The sequence below is a fragment of the Prenolepis imparis genome, unplaced genomic scaffold (assembly GCF_030444845.1).
Source record: "Prenolepis imparis isolate NDT839.2.m4 unplaced genomic scaffold, iyPreImpa1.0 SCAF_65, whole genome shotgun sequence".
Taxonomy (NCBI): Eukaryota; Metazoa; Arthropoda; class Insecta; order Hymenoptera; family Formicidae; genus Prenolepis; species Prenolepis imparis.
Window position 1 is genome coordinate 20,404 of NW_028141223.1, and position 12,140 is coordinate 32,543.

The 12,140-nt window shown below is 44.0% G+C and overlaps 3 protein-coding genes across 3 annotated transcripts; 2 read left to right on the top strand and 1 right to left on the bottom strand.

Moving 5' to 3' along the window:
* Positions 1-4,722: 4,722 nt before the first annotated feature.
* On the bottom strand, positions 4,723-5,520 carry LOC145947313 (uncharacterized). The gene has a single exon (XM_083057118.1). The coding sequence runs from the start codon at positions 5,518-5,520 to the stop codon at positions 4,723-4,725; it is 798 nt and encodes a 265-aa protein (XP_082913244.1).
* A 571-nt stretch (positions 5,521-6,091) lies between these two features.
* On the top strand, positions 6,092-7,207 carry LOC145947314 (uncharacterized). Its single transcript, XM_083057119.1, has one exon. It carries the CDS (start codon positions 6,092-6,094, stop codon positions 7,205-7,207), a length of 1,116 nt encoding a protein of 371 aa, XP_082913245.1.
* A 3,079-nt stretch (positions 7,208-10,286) lies between these two features.
* Positions 10,287-12,095, top strand: LOC145947315 (uncharacterized). Its single transcript, XM_083057120.1, has one exon. The coding sequence runs from the start codon at positions 10,287-10,289 to the stop codon at positions 12,093-12,095; it is 1,809 nt and encodes a 602-aa protein (XP_082913246.1).
* Positions 12,096-12,140: the final 45 nt, after the last annotated feature.

The following is a 12,140-nucleotide window of genomic DNA, read 5'->3' on the forward strand; positions in this document are numbered from 1 at the left end:
GCGGAATCACAGAGGACCGATGAGGAGCTCGAGGAGTATTTGCGGCGAGAAACTGGACTGAAGCTCAACAGGGTGGAGATTCCTGGAACGGGGATCGCGGTGTATTGCGACACATCAACACCGACGCCGCGACCGTTCCTGACAAGGCCTTTTCGTCGGGCCGCATTCAACCTGGTGCACAATCTGGCGCACCCTGGAATTAAATCGACGGGCAGGCTCGTGGCGCAGCGCTACGTTTGGCCGTCGATAAACATAGACTGTCACAGGTGGGCTCGTTCCTGTGTGCCCTGTCAACGATCCAAGGTGTCTCGGCATGTGTCGGCACCCTTGGGAAAATTTGCTGCTCCATCCAGCAGATTCGAGCACGTCCACTTGGACATCATCAAGATGCCAGTCTCGGAGGGCAAGAGATATTGCCTCACGTGCGTGGATCGCTTCACACGATGGCCGGAGGCGTTTCCCATGGAAGACCAGGAGGCGAGGACGGTCGCGAGGGCCTTCTACGAGGGATGGATCTGCCGATTCGGGGCGCCTCTACGAGTTACGACGGACCAGGGGACCCAGTTCGAGTCCAGCCTTCTTCGACGGCTGAGCGAGATTACGGGGACCCAACATCTGAGGACGACGGCATACCACCCGCAGGCGAATGGAATGGTCGAGCGGTTTCATCGCCAGCTCAAGGCGGCGATCAAGTGCCAGCAGAACAGCCGCTGGACCGAGGCGTTGCCAACGGTTCTGCTGGGAATCCGAGCGGCATGGAAGGAGGACTTGCAGGCGACCACAGCTGAGATGGTGTACGGCCAAACGTTGAGAATCCCGGGGCAGTTCCTGAGTCGGCGGCCGACGGACGGCGAGGACGGTGCCGTCGATTTCGTCAGGACGCTGCGTGAACAGTTCGAGAGACTGCGACCGGTGGACGGAACCCGACACGGGGAGCGATGGCCGTTCGTGTATAAAGATCTAGCGACGGCCGAGCAGGTGTTCGTACGACAGGACGGACCGAAGAAGATGCTGCAGGCGCCATACGAGGGACCGTACGAGGTCGTCAGCCGCAGCGACAAAGTTTTTGTCGTGCGTATGCACGGCAAGGAAAAAGCGATCTCGATAGATCGGATAAAACCTGCGTATCTGATTTCAGAATACGAAACAGAGTCTAGGGGCCCACCAGAATCGACAGCGCGGGGCCGAGACACAGAGGTCGATCAGCGGAGTGCGCGCGAGGACACGGAGCTACCGCTCCGAGAGAACGAAACGACAACGAGAGCGGGAAGGAGAGTCCGGTTCCCGGACCGCTTCCAGGCGGGCCTGTGACGTCGGAAACAATTATTGTGGACCGCGAGGCTTTGAATAGTCGTTGCATTGAGCGAAATATTTTATTTTTATTTTATTTTCGTTCGGACATCGCTAATTTATTTCATTTTATTTATTGATTTTTTTTTAATTATATAATTCCTTTCTCGAGGGAGTGACACGCGTACGCATATGCGAGGACGAACAATATTATTGTATATCAGCGTTTTCTTTTGTTTTTTTTTGTTCGGTATAACCTTACGTCGCAAAAAAAAAAAAAAAAAAAATGTATCTGTGTCAGCGTCCGAATAATCGAAATCCGCGCATGTCAAGCACGCGGTAATGCAGAAACAGCGGATATCGTGCTATCGGCATAGCACTGGCGGAGGAGTCCTGTGGCGATCATATAGTCACATATTCCCCGGATTACTTATAAAGACATACACCAGACGGAAACAAGAAGCGAGACGCGAGAGAAAATAAACACGTGGCAAACACAACGGACGAGACAGGTAGATAAAAACAAAAATACGAAACGAGACAATAACCTTTTGCGAAGAATCTTCGAGAGATTCGACCATCTACCATTGTCGAGCACAGACGTGCGAGCGCGACTGTAAACGCTGGACTTTTTCTATATAATTAAAGTAGTAAAATTAACCGCTCACCAAAAAGACTCGATTCATTTCACATTATACATATATATACGATCCTAACATCCCGCACCGACGAATTAACACGAAGTAGCCAAAAAATAAATCGATTCCTCGCAATATTCTACATAAAAAGTTATAAGAGTAAACTAGTAAAAAAGTGAATAGTTTACGAGATATTTCATACTTAAGTTTAACATATCTTACATGAACTATGAAATATCTCGTAAAATATTCATTTTCCGATAATCTTACCTTAATACTTTTATGCACAAAATAATAAGAGGAATCAATTGGTGCAAAGAAAACACATAGTTGTTTATAAAAAAAATATGTAGCTACTATAGTTGCAAATTACATATTTTTTTACAAAAAATATGGTAGTTCCATTTAAAAAACATATATGACCTTCAAATGACCTTGAAAATCACCCTTTAGGAAAAAGTCAATAGCGTTAACTTCTTTCCCCTTAAAATTCTACAACTTTTATTTGAAACATTTTTCTCTAGAAACAATATTTTTGCAGATAAAAATTCGTCACGCTTTATTTTGGCCACCCTGTATACATACAATATCTTATAATCATCTTAACTCATTTTTCAATAATCTTATCTTAAGATTTTTTTTACATATAATAATGAGATAAATTAATATTGGTGCAAGAAAAACATTCTTATAATTTAAAAAAAAAAATGCAGTTTGTAATTGTGCAACTGCATACTTTTTGTTTAACAACTATGCATTTTTCTAGTGCGTTAGTTCATTATTTTATGCAAAAAATTATTAAGGTAAGATTATCGAAAAATGAGTATATTATGAGATTTTTCATATATTTTTGTCAAAATGTATCAGAATAAAATGAAGTATCTCATAAATCATTTATTTTTATTATTCCATTCTAATATCTTTTTAAAATGCATAAAATTTTATTACAAATAGCAAAATAGCAGAAACAGAGCATAAAAAAAGCATTACAAAGTCAAACTACAAACAATAATTCGACAACATGTACTAATAAAAATACAAAAAGTAATGAAGAAGTTCATGTAGAAAAGTGAAACAATAATATTCAACAAATTAAAGAAGGTAAAATTTCGTTACAGCCCTATTCTAGTTTAAAAATAGGACTTAATGTAGTTATTTCGATTAAATAAATATAATTTTTATATCATTTTTTTCAGGAGTTTTAACAAAGATTTTTAAAGTAATAGAAGAAATTAGATTTGAAATAATCGCATCGAGAAAGGAACAGCAAAAAATGAAATTAAAATTAGATTCCCTATTAATTTAAAATAATAATATGAATACAATAAACAAGTTCAGTCGCCAACTTCCAATTTCTTTAATGGAGTCTTTTAATGAAAGAGATAATAGATCAATGCTTAGCAAATTCTGAAGAAGATTTTATATCTTTGGTAAGAATAAAATATAAAGTAACGAACTTAATTCCACAATATTTTTGAAAGAGCATATTATATATTAAATATAGATTTGATATAAAAGGAAGAAATGAGCACAAAATCGCAGATTATTATTTTGCTAAAATATAATATTAAAAAATTAGAAATAAATATAAAAAAATTAGAAATATAACATAGTCTACTTCAAAGCAATTTAACTTTCTTATATGAATAAAATTCTTTTAATTCTTATATAGGTAAAATATCTTAACTTTGCTTCCGGAGAAACTATAAAAGAAATAGTGCCATCAGTAATGAAATTACTCATGAAGAAGGCTGTTTCAATCAATTTTAGTGGTTGTGGGAAACAAAAAAAGAGAGATTTTCCTAAGTAACTAAGGTTGCTGCAGTATTTGGTAAGTTTTATTTTCTATTAGTAAAAATATTTTTAAAAGTATATACATATATATTGTGACGTGGTCGTTACGACGTGCGTTCACCCCAACCTAATCGCGGGGCAAAAAGCGGAGCGGTCACGCCAATCGCGAGAGAGCGAGAGAGAGAGAGAGCGAAACCGGAAATTCCAGAGAGACTGAGCGCCGCCGTATTATATAATATTAATTCGTGTGTATTTGAGACCATTGTCGCCGGAGAGAGAGAGAGAGAGAGAGAGGGAGAGAGAGAGAGGGAGAGAGAGAGAGAGAGAGAGAGAGAGAGAGAGAGAGAGAGAGAGAGAGAGAGAGAGAGAGAGAGAGAGAGAGAGAGAGAGAGAGAGAGAGAGAGAGAGAGAGAGAGAGAGAGAGAGCGAGGGAGAGAGAGAGGGGGGGAGGGGGGGAGAGAGAGAGAGAGCGAGGGAGAGAGAGAGCGAGGGAGAGAGAGAGAGCGAGGGAGAGAGAGAGAGAGGGAGAGAGAGAGAGAGAGAGAGAGAAAGCAAATATTTATTGAAAGCGCTCTGGGACTACGTCTCCTCAAGCGCACAAAGTACTAGATACAAGCAATAAGAACAAATATATACAAAAGTCATGCACAGTGTGTCGTGTAATATAAGTAATTCAAGTAATTCTTACTACCACTAGAGATAAGCAATTAGGTATGAATGAGCATTCGTTCGCTTGGCGCATGCATCCTCTACATTTGTGTGTATATTTATATAAATATATGATGACGTAATTCATGGTCATGATGGGATGAAAAATACAAAATATTATGCATGAGTGAAGTGTACATGAGGAATGAGTGATGTCATACGATAATCGATGATTGCAAATTAGCAAGATAAAGAGCCAAAGAGAAGAAATAATGAAAAATGAAAATAAAGAAATGAAAATAAAGAAAAAATTTAAAATTTAAAATGAGGCAGCAGTATCCCCCGCCAGAAACTAAAATAAGGTCGTTCTGAGCAGATAATCGTATAGTTTACATTTAAACTCATTTATAGTTCGCGCTTCGCGTATATCAGACGGCAAGTCATTCCAGAGCTTGGATGCACTGGATTTGAAAGAGCGTTTATACAACTCTGTCCTGCACAGAGGCAGAGAGAGTAGGTCCCCCGAGGCCCGCGTCTCCCTCAATGCCGTTGTAGATTTGAAGGTAAATTCGCTGTAGATGACTCTCGGCTCCTGTGTGCAGATGATATTGAAAAGCTGACAGCCTATGAAATACTTCCTTCTAGCCTCTGTTTTAAGCAAGCGAAATTCTCGGTATTGCGGCGTCACATGCTCGCTCCATCTTATGTTGGCCGCAAATCTAATACAGGCGTTAATTGCTCTATAGAGCTGCACATTCTGCTGTTCAGTTATGTCCGTGAGCGCCGCACAGCAATAGTCGAGGTATGGAAAAACTAGTGAGACGATCAGGCGCAGTCTGAGTTCCTTCGGTAACAGATGTTTAGTTAATTTAAGCTGATATAATTTTGTACGTACCGTCTTGACTACACTTTGAACATGTAGATTCCAAGACAGTGTGTTGGTAATTGTAACGCCAAGATATTTAATACTGGTGGAGAGTTCGATGGCCTGTTCCTTGATGCTGATCGTAGGTAGTATGTCTTGTTTGATTGTATTCACGAGTCTAGCTGTGCCAAAAATAATAGCTTGCGTCTTCTTTGAATTGAGTGTCAGTCCGCGATTGGTAGCCCATTGAACTATGGAATCGATATCATCGTTTACCCTCCGCATACCGCCGGGTAAATCCGATGGTTCGCAGTGGTAATAAATTTGCAGGTCATCCGCGTAGAAATTATATTTGCAATACTGCAATTCTTTGCTAATGTCTGCAACATAAAGAGTAAACAATAGCGGTCCCAGCACGGAGCCCTGAGGAACACCTGCGGTTATGCATGCCGGCGATGATGTGGTGCCGTTAAACCCGTCTCTAACGAGAGAAAGAGTCTCTAGAGAGAGAGAGGGAGAGAGAGAGCGAGGGAGAGAGAGAGAGGGAGAGGGAGAGAGAGAGAGAGAGAGAGAGAGAGAGAGAGAGAGAGAGAGAGAGAGAGAGAGAGAGAGAGTACGGTACCAACTTGAAACACGTGTACAACGATCATGTGAATACCGACATGTCGTACGAAGATTTCAGTAAATTATGTCGTATTTGTTGGCAACAAAAGTATGGATTCCTAGTGATAGACAAGGACAGCTTGCTTACAAACGGGCGATACAGAAAAGGATTTAACGAGTTTGCGATACCGCAAAACGATTAGTCGCTGCCGATATTCTGTCGAGAAGAGTGAAACGCGAGCACTCTGCAGACATGGCTGATAACGATAACATTCGCGAGCGTGAAAAGATTGCGAAGGAAATTGTGAAAACGAGCGAATCGATCCGTAAGAGACATCGTGCTTTAAAGACTGGTAAGATCGATGACGATATCGCAGTCAAGACTCACTTTAAACCTATTATCGAACCACTACAAAAGATTGTCGACAACGCGAGCTTGATCGCAGTGAAAAACGAACCTGAGAATAAAGCTGACGTGAAAATTAAAACGTTACCTGCTGTTAAGCGGTACGAGGAGAAGGAGGAAGATGCGACACCAAAAAAGAGAAAACGACCAAACACAAATCGCTCATTGACGTCACGTACATCGGACGGATTTTTACTGGATGAACCACCGATAAGCTCTACACCGTCCACCTCTACACAGTCCGCGACAACGAGAATCGTACCATTTACAATACCCGAATCACTCGCAAACGAAAATGTTTTCGAAACCACAAGCAATTCACTTGAAACATCCGTTCGAAACACGTTACAAACATCGGAAGGTCAAGAAATGTTGCGAGAACACTTTGGACCACTGGGACAAAAATACATGGGCGCTCTCCTCGGTGGCGATAAAAAAAACGAGATCGATTACGTATATAGTGTCTATTTCGACAAGGATGGAATGTTGCTCGGTAACAAACGATTCGACATGGATAAATATGATTCTATAATTATAGACAAAGTAAAGTACATTGGTACACCTGGATTATACGAGCTAGTCTTCAAGAGGATTCCCGATGACGTTATTTACACGGAACACGATATGCAAAAATACAAGAGCATATTATTGGCGACGAATGCGCATAAATGCAAATATGATGCGCAAGGTCAATTACGGAGCAACAGGGGATACAAATACAAACAAATAATCGCACCGTTGATGTCAATTGAAAAGAAAAAATCTGGAAAGGGTGTATTCATGCCTCAAGCGATGACGCTAACCGACAATAAAATCGATTACGTGCACTGGGACGACCCCAACGAGCTAGTGGATCGGGTACGATTGCTCGATGCTTCGCGCCGAGCTGGCCACAACGCTCACGACAACGAGATCCTGTCGATCATCGAGGAACTTCGCGAAGCAGGCATTATTATAAATTAAACGGGGTCTCGGCGAAACTAATCAGTCGATCGGCGTCATTCGCACCGAAAAATGTCTATCAACAAATTTGGATTATTCGAACGGAGAAATGATGCAACTGGCACAAGCGATCATTGGGATAGATTGGTGAGAAGTTATGTGCGCGGAAACGCTCTGTGTCGTGTCGCTACAGACTATGATGCAAGATCGCGCAAGATTCGTCGTGTAGCGCAACCTGAAGCTGACACTGGTGCTGTCAACAAATCCTGCGTTAAAAGATTGATGAATCAACAGAAAGAATCAGATGAGAAGTTGACTTCGTTTGAGAAGGACGTGCGAGCAGTACAGATTGCGATAAACGAACTTCAACGCGCGGCTAACGCTAACTCAAAAACGACTATCAACCTGAATGAGCAGCAGTGAACGGGTTAGGAGCGGCTATCGAACGGTTATCAAACATCTACGAAGGGTTATCGAACGGCTACGAACAATTATCGAACAGCTACGAAGGATTATCGAACTGCTATCTAACTACAATGAGTGGCAGTGGTAGTGAACGGCCTAGCAACAGCTGCGAACGAGGGCTACGAACAAGTCATTATAGGCTACATACAAGGCTATTATCAACTCAGGAATGGCTGCGAACGGGTCAGGAACGGTTGCGAACGGGTCAGGAACGGCTACGAATGGGTTAGAAACGACTGTGAACAAGGCTGCGAACGAATCAAGAACTGAAGTAATCAACGCAAGAACGGCTATGAACGGCTCAAGAACGGGTCAAGAACGACTACGAATGGCTCAAGAACGGCTACGAACGGCTCAGGAACGGGTCAAGAATGGCTACGAACGGCTCAGTAACGGAAATGAGCGATAAAATAAACAGCAGTAAACGACGATCGGGAAAAACCGACGAAGCGATGAAACAACATAGTTTGGTGAGACGGCAGTTGGTGAACGAACTGCACGCGCCGGCGAGAAAAAATTTTCCCCGAAGACATGTCATAGTGCGAGGATATGATAATCTGTGGCAAGCCGACATCGTCGAGATGCGTCCGTACTCTCGTTTCAACAAAGGTTATCACTACATACTCACCATCATCGATGTGTTGAGCAAGTACGCGTGGGCCGTACCACTCAAGAGTAAAGGCGGAAGCGAGACGGCTGACGCTATCGCCGAAATAATTCGAGAGAGCAAGAGATGCCCGAAAAACATGCAAACTGATATGGGGAAGGAATTTTACAACGCTGACGTGCAACGACTTATACGGAAACATGACATCAATCATTATTCTACATATTCGGTAATGAAGGCATCGGTCGTCGAGCGATTCAATCGTACGCTGAAGAACGACATGTGGAAGATGTTTACGCTGAATGGAACTTACAAGTGGATCGACACGTTGCCGCGACTCGTATCGGATTATAACGCGCGCAAGCACCGAACAATCGGCATGCGACCCACCGACGTCACCCCCGCGATCGCTGATAAACTTTTAAAAACGGTATATAGTAACATAAAGATTGCCGCTCCGGCGAAATTCAAAGTAGGTGACTCGGTACGCGTTAGCAAGTACAAGAAACTTTTCGAGAAGGGTAACACGCCAAATTGGACGACGGAGGTTTTTAAGATTGTTAAAGTGCAGCGTACTAATCCCGTAAGCTATCTACTCGAGGACTATCGCAAAACATCTGTCGCTGGAGCGTTTTACGAGTATGAGTTGCATCGCGCGAATTATCCGGACGTGTATCTTGTGGAGAAAGTACTGCGCAGGAGGGGTGACGAGGTTTACGTGAAATGGCTGGGATTTGACAATTCACACAATTCTTGGATACATAAGGACAATGTGATTTAATTCTGTTAAGAATTTTTCTTGTATTCTTTTCTTCTCGCATTATGCTTGCATTCATGTTTTCACATATAATTCTCATTTACATCTCACTAAATCAAAATCAGCTGCTCGCGTATTGTATTCACTCTATCTGTATATACCTATATATCCCGCGCCCGTCGTGTTTACGAGGTTTTTCGTGCCTCGTGCGTCTTACCGCGCGCGCCCCTCACGCTCACTTCCCAGTTCAAAACAGCTGACTCGATTACATGTTATATTCGTATTCTTTTAAGCGGCAAAACCCTCGGTTAATCGTTTCACGACCTTCGTACGATAAACATCGCGCTTTACTGATATCAGTGTCCGCTCCATCTATTCTTTCTTCGATTATCTCGTGTACAAAAGTTTGTTGAAAGTGATTTAATAAATTGATCGTTTTCTATTAATTTCACGTAGCTTTTTTCTCGTATGTTTAACCACCACCCTAGTGAACTATATTAACAATAATGGTCCTTCGAGCCGGATTCTAAGTTTGATAATCTCAGTGCGAATGCTAATCGTTCGCTGATTTTCGATCGTTCGTCGCGACATCAAAATCAATCAGCGATTCTCTCTCTCGCTTCTTTCGCGCTTATCTATATTGTCTCTAACGCTTTTCTCGCGCTTCTCTCGTGCGTGGATACAGTGTCTCTCGCGCTTCTCTCGCGCCTCTCTCAAGTGTATATCTCGCGCTCTCTCGCACTCACATACTCTATATCTCGCGCTCTCTCGCGCTTACATACATTTTCTCTTGCGCGTTCTCGCGCTCAAATACATTCTCTTTCGCGGTGCTTTCGCGCTCATACATTATCTCTCGCGCTCTATCGTGCAGTGACAGTTGCACCTTTCGCACACCTCTCGACAGTGACTTTTCTAGTGTGCTTGACTATCAGTGACGGTTAAAAATTGTTTAAATTTTTCGGTGGTTTTGTGACCTTGTGCGCTCGTTATTCACGATGGCAACTTTCGGCTCTGTTGTGAAAAAACAAAATAATCTTTACGGCCTCATCGCTCGATCTTACGATAACGTGAAGAAACTATGAAGTGACAAGGTCAACCGTCATTATCTTGACACTCGCCTCAAATCACTCTAAGCCAACTGGGAGCGATTTTACGAAAACCATGACAAACTTGTCGGCGCTTTGACGGAAGAGATAAGTAAGCATACATATTTTATGGATGATCTCTACTCAACCTGCGAAGAGGCTTACTGCCAATCTCGGGCGAATATCATGGTTCTCCGCGACACTCTCACGACGAAATCAGACGATTCCGGCGGATCTAAGCCAAATTCAAGCATCTGTCGAGCATTGCCGAAGATCAGCTTGCCCAAGTTTGCTGGAGAATATCACGAGTGGCCGTCCTTCCGTGATCTATTCAAGTCAATGGTGATTTTCAATACAGATATTTCAGCGGTCGAAAAGCTGCATTATCTCAAGTCACAAGTGACAGGCGAAGCAGCACGATACATTGCGAATATTCCAGTGACATCGGAAAATTTCTCACGCGCCTGGGATGCGCTCACAGCGCGATATGACAACAAACGCGTCATCCTCACGACGTATCTCGATCGGCTCTTCAGCATCAAACCGATCGCTCAGAAGTCAAGTGCTGAACTCAAATCCATGCTCGCTACTGTAAAGGAAGTTCTCGGAGCCTTGCAATCACTCGGCACACCTGAGCAGCAACGAGATGTCATCATCGTGTATTTCATCACCCGACGACTCGATGCAAGGACGCTTGAAGAATGGGAGCTCGATCAAGGAACTTCGCATGAGTTCGCGAAGTTTGATCAGCTGGAGCTCTTCCTTGAAAAACGCGTTCGCGCTCTCGAATCCGTACAATCACGCGCTCAAGCCACGACTTCAGCATCGCAGAAGTCAAACCAGAAGCCGAAGACCTCAGCCCGAGCTCACGCGGCCGTAGTAAATTCTACTAGCTGCTCCTGCTGTGGTGCCTCACATTACATCTCATCATGTTCAGATTTCGCATCGAAGTCGTTAGCTGAGCGACAAGACATCGTTAGCAAGAAGTCGCTTTGTTTTAATTGTCTCGGCGCTCACAGGCTCAATGAGTGTCGGTCGCTTAAACGCTGCCGGAAATGTAAGTCGCAGCATCACACTCTTCTGCATCGTGATGTGACAACTCACAACCAAGTCTCTCCCGTCGCAAGTACCTCAACGAGCGCTCCGACTACGGAATCAGCACCGGTCTCAAAGTCTTCAGGATCTTCTACGACGACCGCTGTGCATTCACACACCGCTGCCGCTCACCTTGAACGTACTCAGGTACTTCTAGCGACTGCTTGTGTCACTCTTGTGAATTCCAGAGGAGCTAGCATTAAATTAAGAGCGCTTCTCGATCAGGGCTCAGAGATATCGCTCATCAAGGAGTCCTTGATCCAGCTGCTGCATCTTCCTCGTGCTCGAGCTTCTGTGCCAATCATGGGCGTCGGCGCTCAGCATATCGGATCGTCTCGAGGCGTGGTAGCCTTGACGCTTCGCTCACACTACGATCCGTCTATCGAACTCTCCGTGTCGGCCTTCGTCATTCCGAAAGTTACCGGTCGGATACCTGCAAGTCCAGTGACGGCCTCGTGGAGTCATCTCAATCATTTGCAACTGGCTGATCCTGATTTCGCGTCACCAGGACCGATCGACATCATCCTCGGCGCCGACGTGTACGGTACTTTGTTGCTCGGCGAGATCCGACGTGGACCACTCAGCGCGCCCGTCGCTCAACACACCTCGTTAGGTTGGATTGTTTCTGGTCCAGTCCACGCTCAAGCCACCTCGTGTCGCTCGTCGTACGTTGTCTCTTGCTGTCAACCTCAAGAAGTGGATCTCCAGGATGCTCTTCAACGGTTCTGGGAGCAGGAAGATATCCGTCCTTCAATCCTTCCAAGCCTCACTCCAGACGAACAGGCTTGCGAAGATCATTTTCGCAATACACATTCGCGAGATGAGACAGGGCGATATACAGTTCGACTGCCCTTCCGATCTTCAAACAACAATCTTGGCGATTCTCTACCTGCCGCTTGACGCTCTTTCGCTCGCATGCGTCAACGCATCCAAGGTGAAGCAGCC

Coding starts and splice junctions, on each gene's coding strand:
- LOC145947313 (XM_083057118.1), bottom strand. CDS start 5,520: ATGCGGAGGGTAAACGATGATATCGATTCCATAGTTCAATGGGCTACC.
- LOC145947314 (XM_083057119.1), top strand. CDS start 6,092: ATGGCTGATAACGATAACATTCGCGAGCGTGAAAAGATTGCGAAGGAA.
- LOC145947315 (XM_083057120.1), top strand. CDS start 10,287: ATGGTTCTCCGCGACACTCTCACGACGAAATCAGACGATTCCGGCGGA.